Source organism: Aphelocoma coerulescens, chromosome 15, assembly GCF_041296385.1.
Source record: "Aphelocoma coerulescens isolate FSJ_1873_10779 chromosome 15, UR_Acoe_1.0, whole genome shotgun sequence".
NCBI lineage: Eukaryota > Metazoa > Chordata > Aves > Passeriformes > Corvidae > Aphelocoma > Aphelocoma coerulescens.
Window position 1 is genome coordinate 4,316,105 of NC_091029.1, and position 17,863 is coordinate 4,333,967.

General features: G+C 52.2%; 1 protein-coding gene across 2 annotated transcripts in view; it reads right to left on the bottom strand.

Annotated features, from left to right (window-relative positions):
* SSH1 (slingshot protein phosphatase 1) overlaps nucleotides 1–17,017 on the bottom strand; it is a 34,140-nt gene extending 17,123 nt beyond the window's left edge. The window contains exons 1-2 of one of the 2 annotated variants that reach the window (XM_069031291.1): nucleotides 16,926–17,017; nucleotides 12,404–12,444 (exon numbers count right to left, since the gene is read on the bottom strand). In XM_069031291.1, the coding sequence (XP_068887392.1) occupies nucleotides 12,404–12,444; nucleotides 16,926–16,991 (107 nt within the window). In that variant the 5' untranslated portion in view covers nucleotides 16,992–17,017. Of the gene's footprint in view, nucleotides 1–2,022; nucleotides 2,237–12,403; nucleotides 12,445–16,925 lie in introns of those variants that run through there. The other variant, XM_069031292.1, reaches the window with a different exon arrangement.
* Between the last annotated feature and the right edge of the window lie 846 nt (nucleotides 17,018–17,863).

Sequence of the window (17,863 nt, forward strand, 5' to 3'; positions counted from 1 at the left end):
GAAAAACAACCAGCCCAAGAGCAGAGGTGTGGCTCTGCTGTGGCTGGATCAGCATCCTGGGACACACAGTCTGGGCAAACACAGTGACATTTCCAGAGAGAAATGACACCCAGGGCTGGAACATAATGGAAGAGAAGGCAGAACAGCACTGGCACAGCCGGATTTTGCTGCTCCTGGACGCACATGAGAATCTCGGAAATGGTTTGGAGCAGCTCTGGCCAGAAGCAGTGAAGTTGTGCTTCCCACACGGCTGAGAATCCCTGTCTCCTGAGGTACCTTTTAGCTGCATAGGGATTGCTTAGGATGTGTTTCCTCTGCTCCCCAAACAGCACAAGAGTCATTTGTTGTTCCAAAGCCCAATTTTCCGCCACCCCACGCTCACAGCCATAGATCACCGTTAATTACTGTCTGCATCTACTAAATAGAAATGCTCCATTATGAGACTGTGCTACACAGGAGTTGCTTATGCTCCAGCAAATGATCCCACTGGACTTACTACTCCCAGCACTCATCTATTCCATATTTTATCCATGGTCTTTGCCTTGGGGCAGGAGTGAGCGTTAAAGCTCCCAATGCTCTGTTCTACCTCAGCATTTTTGTGAGGACAGACATGAAATTCACATCATTTCAGATTTTCCAGTCTCTTAAAAACACAGCCCAAGTTCCCAGGAAAAGCTTCCTCCTCTTTCAACAGAATTTCAAGAATTCCCCAGAAAAAATCTGGATCAGATTTAAATTCGAGATTTCAGCCGCTTTTAAAAAAATGAACTAAAATTTTTGCCTGAATTCCAGGCTCCACAAGATCAATAAAACGCAGCAGGAGAAGCGCACTCGAATTCCAACAATTCTCCACTTCCATTCCCACAGGATTCCAGCACTCCCCCCTCACCTCACTGGCTGTGTCTGAGCAGGAGCCGTGCGGGCTTTGCTGCGATCCGAGCTCAGCCTGGCTCGGGATAACGGCACCCACGGCTGCAAACGGGAATGTGGCTCCTTCCAGCAGCCAGCCAGGAAGAGCCTTGTTTCCTTCTCACCCCAGACCTCACAGGAAAGCGTTAAAAAAGGCCAGAAGTGACACAAAGGCAGCGACCCCCACACAATGTATGGGATATTCAGCGCTCACAAGAGGCAGGGAATGCTTAGATCATGCACAAGGAGATAATTCACAACATTCCCATCCCGAGAATTTGGGGAAAAGTTTCTTTGGGAAAGCAAAAAAATATCTTGAAATAGGATATTTTACTCCAGTCTTTTACCCCCAAAGGATCTTTGATCTCAAAGTAGTGACTAAGATTTCTACAGCAGGAAAAACCTTGGAAAAGACAAAGCTCCTTCCCAAAGTTATCAGGATCTCCTGCTCTGATGGTACCTCTTGCCAGATGTTCTCCTCTGCTGCAGTCAGGAAATCTGTGACAATAAAGCAATTCCCAGCTTCAGGCAAAAGGGAAAGCTGTGCTGCTGGAGCAGCAATTGGTCCAGGAAAAGGACAACTCACACTGCAAAATTTTTGTTCCCGTGTATCCACGTGCGTGGAAACGAACCGGAAAGGAAAACTAGGAGCCTGCTGAGAGCAAGGTTTCCATTTGCACTGAAATCCCTGTTCCTACCCTGCACACAGCCCTCCCGTAGCCCCAGCATTCCCCATCTCCACACCAGCTCCCGTTTCCATGTGCCCAGCACGGTGCTGGACACAGGGAACACACCCAAACGCCTCTTTGCTCACAGTTTACACCACATTGTAACAACAACATTACCCAAACCCGGCCCTTATCTCCGCTCTGGGAACTCTCTGCCACTTCACACAACTGCTCTGGACACAGCTCAGTGAGAAAGATTCCAACTCCCTTTAAAACCCTGCAATTCCAGTAAACAATTAAAACTCCGAGCTTTTTTAAAAAAAAAAAAAACAAGCCCTCTCCTAAAGAACACCCAAATCCTGGCATGAAAAACGTCCCCAACCTCTGCCCCACAGGAGAGGTGACAGATGCCCCAAAGCAGCACAACCCAGTGGCTCATACATACTAATTCGGGCTGGTTTTCTCTGCACGGTGGCAGCATCGTGCTGGCCCCAGCGTCAGACAGAAGTCAGGGAGTTCGAAAAGATTCATAACCAGCTGTAAAACTCACATCCTTTTGCTTCTAAACCCATAAAAAACCACCAGAAGGCAAAGAAAAGCTCGACCGTATTTTCTGTGCGGAGCAGAGGAATCGCGGCTGCTGATGCTCCCCGGGAACTGGATGGCTTTTAGGGAACACTGTGTCTTCCACTGATATCCTGGCTTGAAAAAGCACTTGTCCCAACACATCCTGATGAAAGAGGGCCATTCAAGAGGGGAAACAACCAGCTGAGGCTCGGCTAATCGTTTCCCTCCTCCAGACTTGTTTGTTTGTTTGCTTCCCCCCGCGTGCTCCGGAGGCTCCTATGAGCACCCACACAGCCTCTCGCTGTGGGAAGTCCATATTCCCTGGAGGGACAGGACTAGAGGAAAAGCATCCTATGGATTGATGCCTGTTCATTCCTTTACAGTTAAAGCAATGCTTTAATATAGATACAGGAAATTAAAATGGTCCTTCCCTCAGTGTACAGCTCCCCTGTTGGATTTTCAGGACATTCCCGAGTTCCTGCTGGAACAGGAGTCTCTCAGGTGCTCGGTGTATGTGTGTTAGGGGCTGGCTGGCACTGAATTCCCTGAAGATTTGTTCCTTACAAACCCTAATTCTTTCTGCAGGCACATGCTGTAAGGCCACACTGGTCCCACCAGCCTGACCAGGGGCAGAAGGAGTTCTCTGTGCAGTTCTCATCCAGTTTTCAACCAGTTTGACTGGCACACACCACAGAAACCACCCAATCCCTGGATGCCCTTCCAGGAATCCCGACCAGCAGAACTTCTCTACAAGGAGTCACTTCAGTCTCTCGAATAAACACAGAGCCCACGAGTTTTGTCACAGCCCCTGATGCTCCCGTACAGCTGCAGACCAGTTCTCCTCCCACTCCCTGACCTCAGCCTACCAAACAGAGGGAATTATCACCCCAAGGGAGCAAAAAACCTACACTTGCAGCACCTGGGAAACGCCAGCAGTGTCAGGAGGAGGGTACAGACAGTGACAGTCCCTCCTTCCCCGAGGGGCTGGCAAGGAGAGGGTGCTCATGGCCACGGGCCCCGCTGAGATTGCTCCATCTGTTGGCTCCGTGCTGCTCAACTTGAAAAGGAAATATTTCTTCCCCTTTGGGAAAGCTCCAGAGGAGCGTGGCTGCAACACACATCAACCCCATTTCAAGCTGCTGAAGAACACAATAGGCAGCGCCTTCTCGGCGGTACAAACTGCCACCCCCCGGGGCCGGGAATGCCAGTAAGCAATCCTTTAAAAACACTGGATTTTGGGAAAAGAGACAGAGCTGCTCATGGTACTGGACAGCCAGAATGAGCTGCCAGTCCCAGAACAGTTTTCCCCAGGCAGTTTGCTTTGCCATCGTGGCTCCAGCTGTGGGGTGTCCCAGGAGAAATCCTTGCATGCCTCGGGTGCTTGAGTTCCATGTTTTAACGGGGAATCTCACATGAGCCATAATCATCTTGCAGGACACAAGGAAACACTCTATTAATACATCTCACAGCTACAGAACTCATCTCAAAATAAAGATCCATAGAAAGAAGTCAGGAGAGAGAAAAAACACTTTTCCTGGGAAGACCCAGACAAGTCTGAGGTGAGTGAGCAGCCTCCTGCAATCAGGTCCGTGTTTAAGGAAGAAAAAAACCCCAAACCCCCACAAGAAAAGGAATATTCACTTCTCTCAAAATGGGTCATGATTTTACAAAGGCAAACATGGCAATGCCTCCCAGTTCCTTGGGTTTCATGGCATCTTCTACTCAAAACATTTCCAAACTGATAAGGTGAGGGAAAAACAGGCCTCCCGAGCACCACAGAATGGAACACACTTCCCTTTCCCATAGCCCAGCTGATAAGGAGGAAGAGAACTGATTTTTTCCCCTTTTTTCTTCCCCCTGTTTGCTGCTTGGTCTGGAACAAGCTTTGGCCACCTCAAGGCAACTGAGAAAGAACACAGAGCAGCCCTGGAGAGAGGCCGAGTCAGCCCTGCCAGATACTCCTGCAGCCCAATATTCCAGAGGGTGGATTTTAGGCAGGACACTGCTGCAGCGAGCAGAGGGGACTGGCATTGTCCCACAGCCACACCCAAACAGCAGCACAACCCAGGCTGGGAAGGAGCACATCAAACAGGAAGGAAGATACAGCGAGAGAAACAGGAAGAGTCGAGAGCAGCTGTGTGGCTCCTGCTCCCCAAGAAAGCTGATGGTTAAGGCAGAGGCACTGCTTGCTTTGGCCTGATAGAGGCACATTTGATAACACTTCCTGACCACAAGAGGGGCCTTCAGAAGGGGCCTGAGCAACACAAAACAGCACTGGAGGAAAAGGGACTTCAAAGCTACTCCTTTCCATGGTACTGCACAGCCCCAGGAACAGCCCCGGGGCTCCAGCAACAGCAGCAGCAGCAGCGAGTCCCTTCTCCTGCTTTTAATGAAGTGTCCAAGTGGCCTTTGCTCTGTGTCACACAGGGATTAACTGCCACACAAGGGAATCACCTGGACAAACACAGGTGGGAATATCACCACAGCCATCCCACCTTAACCTGACATGGAGCAGGGCTGCCATGGGAGGGATGAACAGGGTGCTCGCTCCCCATGGAGAAGCACCTGGAAAAGTCCACTTCCAACATGTGCAATGATGGTTTAGAACAAAGTGCTATTGCACACGTGTAGGATTTGTGATATGCTGACAAAACCTGTGGCCAGGACTGCGGGAGCCCAGCATGCCTCGCAAGGTGGTGAGAACTGCTCAGGACCACTTGAACTGAGGTGGTTTTGCTACCAGAAATGCAAGGCAGGAAAGCTCTTCCCATACCTGTGACTTCCATACCCAAAGTCAGCATTCCCAGACATCCTGAGCTGAAGACAAGACACCCCCAGAAGAAAAGCAAAACGTGGGCTGCAGGTTCACAGGGAGAACATCTCTCCTTCTTCGGACACAGCCAGGGCATCTTCGCGCTGGGAAGGGGCCAGGCAGCAGCTCCAGCTGTGGGGGGCTGTGAAGCCTCCCTGCAGGAGCAGACATCTCTCCCATCTATTTTGAAGGAAGTGAGATGTTGGGGAGATGGGAAAACTCAACAGGCTTTGCTGTTCTCAGCAGAGCAGGGACCAGGGGGAGTGTGAGTGTGCATTGTTGGGCTCGGAGGCGTGGGGATCGTGGGCCACATCCCAGCAGGAATGCTGAGAGGGCTGCAGACACTGCAGGCCATTCACACACAAACACTCCTCTGGCACACAGGGCAAAAAGAGAAAAATGAAATCAATCATGAAGCCCACAAAAGCCAATTTCCCAACAGAAACAGACTGCTGATGATGTCCCTCCAGCTGCTCCTGGGATGCGTCGGGCTGCAGCAGCGATCAGCACACAGCTGCACGGAGCCGAACCAGCTCAGCTGTGAGTATCCCACCCTGGGGGCACCCCCAGGATCCAGGCTGTGCCTGCAGACAACCCAGGAGCAGCTTGGATAAACCCTCCAAGAGAAAGGGCAGGAAGAGGGAAACAAACAAATTAGCAGGATCATTCCCCACTCCAGCAGACTTGTGCAAAAACAAATGGACAGAACTGCTCCCAAACAGCCAGGAATGAGAAAATTCTAGGAATCCCTAGTACTTGGATGGTGAAAAGCCAAATAAAATAAGAGATTGTTTCACAAGGAAAAAGAAATCCTTTCTGCTCATCCCATTAATAGCAGAGTTCAAAAAGGCACGGGGCTGATCCCGGCATCACCCAGCTACGCCACGGGCTTGGAACTCGGTCTGCATCCCGAGGAACATTTCTGAGATTCCCACTGAAACACGATGTCATCTTGGTGACAGTCCCTGTCTCAGGAGGCCAGGCCAGATCCTCTCCAAACCTCAGCCTGCACGAGCTGCTAGGAAAAGGAGCATTAACCCTACAGAGCCCCCAGCACTGGCATTCCTGGTGTGCGCCCCTGACTGTCCCCAGCCCGCTGTGCCAACCCAGGGCCACCCTCCCTGCCATGGGGGCTGGGCAGAGCTGCTCCACGCAGCAGCTCATGCTTGTCTGGACTCATGGACTCGGAGGACAAGGCTTGGGAAAGCAGCAGCTGGCACAGGAGAAGAGCAAGAGGCACACACAGAGATCCCAGCATCAGCAACACCATGGATTTCCCTGGTGGTCTGAGGGAAGCTGGCTATTCCCAAAACACTGGCTCCCTGTGTTTTCCTACAAGTCACTCTTCTGGATGTTGCCACGTTACTACCACAGCTGTTCCATGACCACAGGTAGGGGGAAGCCAGACCACAGCTTCATGTCCAAGCTGAAGGAGAGGTGGGATGATGCAGAGCCTCCGCCCGCGCTCCCGGCAGGAGCCGATCCCGCTCCCGTCCTCCACCCCAGCCAAGCTGTCAGCACATGGGCCCATCCTCCTGCATTCCTCCTGTCAGCCCATTGTTTTAATCCTTGGAACTATTTTATTAAGTCACCCCACTTCACCCACTCAGCAGTGTCTCCCAGAGACAGGCCAAAGAAACAAGTGGAAACTCTCCAACGGCACCACTGGAAAAGAAAAGGAAGGTGAGTAACAGCTTGAAGGATTAAGGGAGCAGCTTCCAGGCGGTGTGAGCGAAGGTCAGCCAGGACACAGACAATGGCATCGGAAGCACGGCTGGGAATCTTGGTGGCACAGCAACCCAAAAACCAGCTGAGCTGCCGGGTTTAAGAACGGCTCCAAAAAAGGCAGCGGAGACCAGGGAGTACTTGACGCTTTGGTAATGTGGAAAAACAAAATAAAATAAATCCAGGCGGATCACGCGGGGTAAGAGCAGAGTGAGAAAAGTTCTGGCTCAGCCCTGACACCTCAAGTGTTTAACTAGACCACAGCCTGCCTTCCCAGCCCCCTGAGGGTAAATGGCCAGCACTCCCAAAATCAGGAGACTGCCAGGCAGGGACAAAGCTCACTTGCAATGGAAAAGTGGTGGTAAAAACATCAGGATCATCCTTCTTTTCCCCCTCCACCCCAAAGGCATTTTTTCCAAGCAGGATGGTCTTGCAGAGGGAAGCAGACAGCTGGAGTTCAGGGTGTTTTGCAGGGCTGAGAGGGAGATGCCCAGCCATGGGCAGCAGTCTCCACTGGGATGAGAATGTTGGACACGGTTGGATGTGACCATTTGGATGGCAGACAGGGCAAACAAGGAGCCTGGCAGCTTTTGGGAAATCTGAACAGGACATTTTGTCCCACTCCCTACCTTTCTGGCTGACTTGGTCCCTGATATGAACATTTCCTTCACCAGTTGCTCTTGCAGCAAGGATTACTTCAAGAAACCAAAATTTTCAGAGAGGGAGGACAAGCTCTGCGGAGGAGAGTCCTGATCCCAGATAAACCTAAACAACTGATGGATGTGGTGTGCACCCTAATCTGTTTGAATCTGGGCTTATTTTTGGCTTATTTTTGTGCAGTGGTGAAGTGATTCTGCATCAAGGATTTAAATGCTGCAAAGGGATGTGTAAATGTTTGGGAAAAAACTCAGTGCTCTCAGGAAATAATCTCAACATTCTTCGTTGGAAGTAAAACCAGGCCTAGGAAGGTGTTCTGTCCATTCCCCATTCCAAAAACATCTTAGGAACACTTGCCAGGCAGAGCACAGCTCTGATTTGTATGAGAAATCCCTGACTCACAGATCTTGGCACACCATTATCAAAGATTAAGATATTTAAAATCAAGAGGCATTTGGAACCAAAATATTGTTCTGACCCAGCTCTAACACCTAAATAAACAGTGACCACACTGGCCTTTTACAGAAACAAGTGCTCAGTGCACAGCCAGCACCTCTGACAACAGGGCCTCGTGGTTTGGGTTCTGCTAAACTGCTGAGATTTCATGGAAGAAAAAAAAAAAACAAAAAGGTTTAGATACAATTCCAAAAGAATCTGATCATCACATCTTCAAATTGGCAGCTCTCCTGCTGTTGCTCTACCTACATCCAAGTAAACTCCTCATATTGCTCAACTTCAAGTCAGCAACGGTTTCCTGGAAAGGCCAGATCTTAAATAAGTGTCAAACAAGTGAATGTTCCCTCAGCTCTGAGGCCTTTGAACATCCACACACAGCCCACCACAAAACGTAAAGGCCTAATTATACCTTCCTGAGCTTCCAGGGCCACACCTCCGGGCTGAGAGCTCCCGAGGGCCGGGGGCTGGGCCAGTGCCTCCCCATTGTACGGAGCACGCTATGGCAGGATGCTGCCACCGGCCAGGATGTGATTCAGCATCCTGTTTTGAACACTTCATGAAGTCAGCAACTTCTGCCCCGAGATCTCCCACCAGCTCCCCTGGACACAATCAATCTGCAGCCAGCAGGACTTGTCAAGGCTGTAATGAGCTGCTGGCCCCACAAATAAATCTTCAGGGCAGCTGCCCCCATGTTCCCCGACCCTGAGCGCCTTCCTGGCACCATGAACGCGGCCATGAGTACAAGGTGTTCACTCAGTGCTGCTCCAGCAAAACGCGCTCCTAAATCCCCGAAGAAATTATGGATCAAGGTGTTAAGAGAGAATTTTGGTGCACTAAAATGTAATACACATTAAATATATAAAATAGATACATATGTGATATAAGATATAATGGTGTCTTGTGGTGTGTGTCAGAGGGATGATCACGGAATCATTTAGGTTGGAAAAGACTTCCAAGATCGAGTCCTACTGTTCCCGCAGCACTGCCAAGGCCACCACTAAACCAAGTCCCCAAGTGCCATATCCAGGCAGCTTTTCAATTCCTCCAGGGATGAGGACTCCACCATGGCCCTGAGCAACCTGTTCCAATGCCTTGCAACCCTTTCCATGAAGTTTTTCCTGATATCCAGTCTAAACCTGCTGTTGCTCTGTTAAGAGTTTGTCTGCAGCAATGACTCCTCCTGCTGATCACTGATCTGCAAATGTACACAAGACCAACCCTGAAAACCTCTACCTCCCACAGCTGCTCTTGCCAGGTCTTAAAATTTGGTTTAGAGGTGCCAAACAAGAACAATTCTTTCCATAACCATCTTCAGGCTTAATCAGAGCCTGGAGATACCCAACTTCCAGGCCCTTGCACAGTGGTTCAACCTCTATCTCCCAGCAGAAGGTGCCTGAAAACATTCACCCGGCCCTGCATTCAGGCTGTGACTGGAAAGCCAATAATGGCCAAGATTACAGAATGACTGGCTAAACAAACCTATTTATATTTGTAATTAAAACCAGTGATTATCTTGCTGTGTTTGCCAACCACATCTGAGAAACAGCCAACACTCACAGAGCGATTTGGGTTGTACAACATCTCCTCTGACTCGGTGTGACAGAGCCAGCACACGGCCAAGGCTGAGAATCCACTGGGTCACACCAAAAAGAGGAAACTGCACATCCAGCTCTGTTGCTGGAGCAGGCAGCTGAGAAAGAGCTCGGCTCTGCCCTGCCTCCTCCTTGATAGCATCTCCTCAGAGTTTGCTAGGAGCTGGAGCAGCAGGATGTGGGGCTGAGATAAGGCCACAGGCACCGCACGCACGAGGCTCGCACGGAACTCGATCTCAGAGAACTTAAGGCTGTGCTCAAGTCTAGGCTAACGCGTCCTCCCATGAGCTTGGCCTAGCCCTGACGGCAGTTTTAGTAAGATTTGGGTGAGCTGTGGGTGTGCTGCACCCTTAGGAGAAAAAAGGGTTCAAGCCACAGCATCTCCCTGATGGTTATCCTGGAGGGGAAGTTTGAGCAGACACTGCTCAGCCGTGCAGCTTCTGGCTGCACCAAGTCAAACGGGGCTCTCACATCTCTCCGTGCCCTTACTCTTCCTTCTGCTCTGAGACTTTATCCTCAGGGAGAAACACAGACTCTGGGCTGCCTGGTGGGAAGAGTGTGGATGTTACATTGTTGAAGCTTCCACAAAATTTTTGGTAACAGAGAAAAAGATGACTTAAAGCAGATTAACGTCTAAGAAAACGCAGATAGCAGCGATATCTCTGAAAGCAAAGCTGAACCTAGAGCGTGTCCCCGTGGTTTTTGCTGGGATAGAAACTGTTCCAGGGAGAAAGAAAAGCATTTTGGAATGACAGAAACCATAAGGGAGGACGACCAGGGAGCAGCAAGACGTAACTGGGTGCAACACCATGATACAGACCTGTTCCTTCAAGAAAACAATCAGATGGAACCAAAATCATGGAACCAGAGTCATGGAACCAGATCCAACTACACAACAGCAAATGAAAATCCTGGAATGTTTTGGAATGCACAAAAAAAATTTGCTCACCAGGCAGATGAATACATGATGTCATAAATGTGTACTAACACAGCCACCCTGTATTGATGAAACACAGCCTGAGCTGGCAGCACGTTGGGGACAGGTTTCCAACAATCCTTCCTTTTCCCTAACCATTAGATCGCCAAGGTCTGCAGAGCCAGGAGCTGGACTGCTGACCCCTGTGCCCAGGGCACGTGTGACAAAGCCCAGCTGTCACCAAGGCTAGACCAGGATCGAACGGAGGCACAAACACCAGCACAGGCCATCCTGCAGGGATTTTTCAGAAGAGAAGCAGCACAATGAAGTTGAACAATTCTGCCACCCCCTGGGCACCGGGCAGAGTCTCAGCGGATTGATCCCGAGCAGGGAAGGGGACAGCAGTCAGTGGGAACGGGACAGGATAGACCCACCAAACGAACAGGAGCTTCATTTATCATCTGTGTTGTGTCTACACACTTCCTGCAGCTCTTGGCAGTGTTTCCCCCTGAGGACAGCAGAGGCTGTGCACAAGAGCCATCCGATTCTCGAGGTCTGTCTGGCTATTTAATTACCAGATTCTTATCCTGACAATCGTATACGGAAGAGCAGCCCCAGGAGACTGAAGGACGGAGGAAGCTTACGGGATCTCAGTGTTCAACGTCAGTGCTGCAGCATTTTTCAACAGCCAGGGGAAAAGCATCAGCCTTTAAGCCTGGTCTAAGTGCATCTACATTCCTGGTAGCCTTGGTCAGTGGTGGATGTACATGCCCAGCTTGCAAAGAGGCCAGACAGACCAAAGGTGGCCACAAATCCAAGGATCTCCCCAGGATTTATTTGCACAGTGAGAACATTTGCAGTGAAGAGGATAAAGCTGGATTTTCTCTTTCAGCACAGGACTGTATATCCAAAAAAGGAAGCTGCCATCCTGCTTGGTTATACGCTACTGTTTAATACAACATGGGGAAAAGCACAAGAATTAGGGTTCAGCAGGTTCCTGCTGGGGCCCTGCATTGTACAAGGAGCAGAACTGGGAATCCTGAATTTTGATTGAATCAATACAAAAACCATTCTCCACAAGGTCAGCTCTCAAGTGGCATAACAGAGAGCCATGAAATGCCCATACACAGGAGAGCACCCAGAGCAGACATAGCACTTCTGTCTGCACCCCACGTGTGTGCAGACAGGACAGCTATGGAATTCCAGGCTTCCCAGGTGGGCTGCAGCCAGGAGACACCATCCCAGAACACAGAAACAAAAAAGTCCCAACAATTTCCTACTCTGTCCATGAGCAGCCCTGCTTTCTGGTCTCTGACTTCACTCACAGGGCAAACACAGTCTCAGCAGCAGCATGAGTGGCTTTGCTTTTCCTGAACTCAGGACAACAAAAGCAGGAAGGAGTGACAAGGAGAAGAGACTGACTGCTGAACCACTGTTGTGCCTTTACACTTCTCCCTTGGGCTGTGGTTTACAGGTTAGAGGGTAAGAGCTGCCTATAAGAGCCAGGCTTAGAGTGAGCCATCCAGAGCATTACTCAGACCCCATTAGCCAGGGCCCCAGCACATGAGCTTGTGTCACCACTTTGGATCTGCACAGTGTCAGCGAGAGGAGCCTCTCTCTTCTCTAGCAGGACAGCTCAGCCCTTTCTTCCCCTCACACCAACACAGTGGCTCTGCACAACCCCAAGGAGGCAAATTCCTGACACTTAATACCCAGGAATGAGCAGAGCTCTCCCCTCCCCAGCCTGGGAGCAGAGCCCCTTCCCAAGCAGAGCCCCAGCCTCAGGGAGCAGCAGTAGAGCCAGAGATGCTGTGATAACATTAAAGTGCTGTGGCCAGAGCTGACCAGCAATTTTCCAGTGTCTTCCCACCAGGGGAAAAAGGATCACAAGCTCTCTTTTATGCTTTCAGCTCGTTAAATGCTCATCTCAAAACTGATGAGGGAGAGAGCATTCCCAGGTTCAGCTCTCTGCAGACCATGCCATCCATGCCATCCCCTCCAGGCAAAGCACAGGCTCGGGGATCTCTGTGGGATCAGGACTTGGATGCTTGGCAGACAACAACAGTGGAAACGATGCTTAGAGCCCAAAAGCTCTGCTTACCTCACATTTAGTCTACGCTCTTCATCGCTGCCGACCTCCGCCTGAGGGGAGAAAAGGATACAACAGAAAGTTACGTTGTTTGTTGTTTCCACATTACACCTTTAAAGAAAATCCCTGCTCCAACAGGGTGTGAGGGGCTGTTTTCCGTGGGGTTTTTCTTCCTGGTGCCAGGGATAAGCGAGCCTCCCTAGTCCTGTATGCCACCAGCACCCGGCGCCGGGTGACAAAGGGGCTCACGGGGATTTTAAAGCTATTAGGTCCTAATCCTGCAAGCTGGTCCTGGAGCGCAGAGCGCTTTGAAGAGCGCCAACCCCGACGTCACCGGAGCGCACACCTTGCTCCCACTGCACACACACGTGAGGGCAGCAGCTGGCAGCCACGGCTGGGCACAAATAACTGGGATTCGGGGTGTCCCAAGCACGAGGACACAGCCAAAAGTGCTCCCTGGGACTGTCCCAGCTCCAGCACCTGATGTGCAGCTCCAGGGCTCATGCTGGCAGGCCAAGGAGGCCACCTCCACCTGGATGCTGGCACACGTGTCCCCAGGCTAGCATGCCTTGCATGCCCTCTGCCTGCTGCCTTCCTGGGGAACACGCTGCTTTGGTGGCAGGCATGGATTAAAATGGGCACTTTTGCACCAGGCACTGGTGGAAAGTCCCCCAGAAGCAAATCTGGCTGCTCAGGTGACACTACACTTTATTTATTCTCCTCAAAAGAGAAGTGTGATCTCAGTCTGCTGCCAAAACCAAGCATTTTCACAGTCATGCTTTCCAGCCATCCCCTTCAACTGCCCTATTAGCTTCTAGACAAAATTCCTTACTAAAGAAAAGCAGAGTTGGGGCTAATTGCATCCAGAGCTGACCAAAAAAAAAAAACCCAAAACAACAGGCTCTAGGATAGTTCTGCTTCGGTCCTGTGTGAGTACACAAAGGAGAAAGGGCTGGGAGCATCCCCTTGGAGGACAGGGCTGTGATGGGGAGAAGGTTTCGGCCCAAGAAGTAAAGCAGGGACCTTACAGGAAATCCTTCACACTCACAACACAAAGCTGGAGGGACACAAGCCTTGAAAGAATCAGGCTCCATCAGGGCTGACACTTGGGGAACATCCTGGTATTTCCTACAGCATTGCTCAGAACCCACATCCAATAAGGGTCCCCGTAAGAGTTACTTGTTTCCAGGTGGTTTTGTACAAGTTAAAAATAAGCAAATTATATAATTTCAAATGTTCAAGACTGGAGCTTTGTGTGTGGGGGGCACCTGGATTGCTCCCCACTCTCAAGTGAGGACTTGGGAGGCTAGAGGGCACAGGAGCTGCTCTGCTGACAATCTGTGAGAACAAAGTAAAGCCAGGGGAAAAAAAAAAATCCTGCAAATGCAACAGCAGAGGCCGGATATTGGAACTGTGGCCATTGGGAGGAAGGGAGATGCACAAGGCTGTCCCGACTGACCCAGCAGAGGGTGAGGAGCATACCACGGCTATTTTTAGTCTGTTTACAGTGCAGAGCTGGGCTGCAGGCAGGGCCCCAGAACACCCCGAGTCCCAGTGCCCCCACTGGCAGATGCCCCAGCCCTGGGAAGGTCTGGCAGGTTTGGGACCTTTGCAGGGTCACCCTCCTGTTTGTTTGGGGTTGTCACGTAGCAACAAGGGGGGAGAAAAACTTTTTTCCTTTTTAAACAAATGTGACTCTGAGGATGATGACTCTTGGATGTCGTCAGCTGGGGCTCAGCAGCAGGGCTGGGCCTGAAGCTGCTGTGGGCTCCTCTCCTGCAGGAGCTGAGCTGTTCCCATAGACAACTTTCCCTGTATTTTCTCCTAAAAACTGCAGGAAAACCAAAGCAAGGCTGCAGCAAGGCTGCCACGCTGAGCCTTGTCCTGCTCAGAGCACCCCTTGGAGCTGGCAGGGTTTGGGGTGCACCACACACTGTGGTGATGCTGTGGACCTGCAGCTGCTCATCCCACCACGGCCAGACCCCACCAGCCACTGCCACGTCCCTCCCTGGGGTCTGTGCTGAGCGTGGCCACACTGAAGGGCCACAGGGAGTGGGAAGTGTGTGGAAGGGAGGTGCACAAGCAGTGAAGGTTTGCGAGTGTGTGTGAACCACTCTCTCCTAAGAATTTATGGCACACTGTGTCAAGGCAGCAGCAAAACTCTTGCAGGCAGCAGCATCCATTTTATGAATTCCTTTGGGCTCGTGAGTTAGGAGAGGCCACAGCAGCACAGTCACAATTAGCAAGGATGTGTGGTCATCATTTCCCATTAAAATATCTTCTAGTAATTATTCACATCTGCTAAAAGCCCCAGTGAGCCCTGATTTTCCTTGCAAGAAAGACCCTAAAAGAACAGGAGCAGGCAGGCACTTTTTGACAGGATTTTTCTTTAAATTAACTTGGCAAAAACAACATGCTGAATCTGAAAAAGAATCTGGAAATCATAATTTTATGGTATTTCATGCCAGAAGAGACCATTCTAACAGGACTCAGTGTCTTCCTCTGGGAGCCACCACAGCACACCTGAGCTGTGGGCACTGGTGGCAGAAGTGCCCTGCCGTGGACAACACCTGGCAGCAAATTTGGGGCAGCATTTTTGGGAGGAACTGTATGGTCACCCCCCAGAAAATACAATCACCAGCAGCAGCTCTGACACAAAGCAATGCCTAAGACAGATGTACATGGCAAGACTGCTTTGACTCCAGTCTAATTCCACTGCCTGCTCCACAGTTACAGCTCATTTTCATCTCTCTAGATTGGGTGGCCACTAGGTCTTGTTTAAGACCCCGTCTGAACCAGATCCCACAAAAACTCTGAAAACTCCTTCAAAAAGTGCAAGTCCCATCTCCAAGTTCCTCAATGAGCACAGCATGGCCCAAACTGGGGCCCTGCAGCCAGGGACCCCCTGCAGCCCCTGGGGCAAGGGAAAACCTGGGAGCTTTGTGGTTCCCGCCTCCTGCTCCCCCCTCAGACCAGCTAATCGGGGGAGTCACAGGGACGTGACAGGTGACAAATAGGATTGTTTACCTGGCAGGAGTGGGGACAGAGCGAAGCCAAGGGCAGTGAGCATCAAAGGAGAGAAGGGTGGGGGGAGAGGGATGCATGGGGAGGATGTGCAGAAAAATACCAGGCCTGTCTTTGAGGGTCACAGAAGAGATGGGTTAGGAGAGAAAAAGGCAAGAAGAAAGAGAAACCGGAGGTGCAGCTGTGTTTGGATGGCGTGGGGGAGCTGTGGGGGAGGAAGCAGAAGCCCAAGGCCAAGCAGAGGCAGGAGAGGGCATTTCTGGGGCACAAGAGGGAAGAGGGTGTGCAGCAGAGCTGGGACATGCAGAGTGCTGTGCCAGCAGGACACAGATATACAGACGGCACCATGGGGCAGGTGAAGTGGCAGGTACAGGTCCCTGGAGCAGCAGAGCTGGGAGAAGGAGAGGGCAGCAGCACGATGGAAGCTGTGTCACAGCAAGGAGTGGCACAGGTATGGGGTGGAGCAGGATGGGAGCTGCTCCCAGAGATCTAACAATGGTCACCTTGGGGAAGGGCTGGCAGGAGCTCCCTGAGGGGCAGGAGCTGCAGCAGATGTGGGGAAAGGTGGTGCCATGGCAGAGACAGAGGGATAACACAGGGGAAAGCAGAGCATCCCTGGGACAGGAGGTGGTGGCAGCTCTGGGATGCCAAGGAGGGACAAGGTCTAGGACCAGCACAGCTGCTCCACGAAGACAGGCCCAGCACTCTGCCCAGAGATTTACCTGGCAAGAGGGAGGTGAAGCAGGCTGCCCCACAGTTTAGGGAGCTCAGGCTAATGCCAGCTGAGGGTTGCAATGGGGGACAGCCACGGGAGAATGGTGCTGTATGGGGGGCACGGCAGGACAGACCCAGGCCTCGCTCAGCCAGGCAGCACCAAAAGGCTGGGGCTGGGCAGCACCGAGGGCTACGAGAGGAAGGGGCTGGGATGGCTGGGGGCTGAGCTGGGCCAGGGAGTGGTGGGGGTTGTGAGGCTCAGGGCCACGGGGGCTGTAATGGGAGGAAGGCTGGGGGTAAGTGGCTATGGGGGACCAGGGGGCTGTAGGGCTGAGAGCCATGAGGGACCAGCACCTGTGAAAGGGATGAAACCAGGGGCTGGGGGGGACTCTGAGGGGCCGAGCTGGGGCCAGGGGGCTGTCGGAAGTTAAGGCCATGGGGACTGCGAGGGGATGAAGACAGGGGGCAAGTGGCTACGGAGGGCCAGGAGGCCGCGAGGGGGTGGAGCCAGGGGCTGGAGGGGGAAAGCTGTGAAGGGCCAGAGCCGTGAAGCCGGGACCATGAGGGACCTGGGTCTGTGAGGGTAATGAAGCCGGGGCCTGGGAGATATCGGGGGGACCATGAGGGACCTGGGTCCGTGGAGGTGACGAAACCAGAAGCTTTGGGATACAGGGTACCGGGGGAAACTGTGAGGGCCCTGTCACCCCGCCCTTCCCCGCTCCCCATCCGCCGCCGCCGCCCCCGGGGCCCGCTCTCCCCTTCCCTCTCCGTCCCTGCCCATCCCGCCGCCGCTCACCTCGCTCGTGCTGGCCGAGGAGGCGGCGCTGGGGGTCGGCGAGCGCTGCAGGGTGACCAGCGCCATGGCTGCGGCTGCGGGGCCGCGGCCGCCTCCCCCTCACGCCGGGAAGGGGCGGGGCCGGGCCGGGGCCGGGGCGGGAAAGGCGGGGATGGAAAGGGGCGGGGTCCGCGCTGTGGGCGGGGCCTGTCCGGGTGGGCGGGGCCTCATTCCCCAAATCCCGCCCCCAAATCCCGCCCCCAAATCCCGCCCCGTCCCACCCCAACGTCCCATTCCATGGGCAGGGACGCCGTCCACTCTCTCTGGTTGCTCCAAACCCCATCCGACCTGGCCTGGGATACTTCCAGGGATGGGGCAGCCACAGATTCTCTGGGCAGCCTGTGCCAGGGCCTCACCACCGTCACAGGGAGGAATTTCTTCCCAATATCCCATCTAACCCTGCTCTTTGGCAGTGGGAAGCCATTCTCCCTTGTCCTGGCACTCCAGGCCCTTGTAAATAGTCACTCTCCATTTTTCCATCAGGCTGTCTTCAGGTACTGGAAGGCCACAATTAGGTCCCTCCAAAGCCTTCTCTTTTCCAGGCTGAACAATCCCAATTCCCTCAGCCTCTCTTCCTACCCAAAAACTGAGCCAGAAACACCCCATTTTTCCAGATCCCACAGGAATCTTGTGTTCAAGAAGCAACTGGATGTGGCATTAGTGCTCAGGTCTAGTTGACAAGATGGTGATCAGCCAAAGGTTGATCTCAGTGGTTTTTCCAACCGAAATGATTCTGCAAATCCAGGCGCTGGGAAGTCATAAAATCATGGACATTGGAAAAAAACTCCAAGACCATGCCCACTAAACACATCCCTGTGTCCTGGTCTGCCAGTGGTCACCATGGAGACGAGTGTCAGGGATGGCGTTTTGCCACCGATGGTGGTGACCCTGTTTTCCGT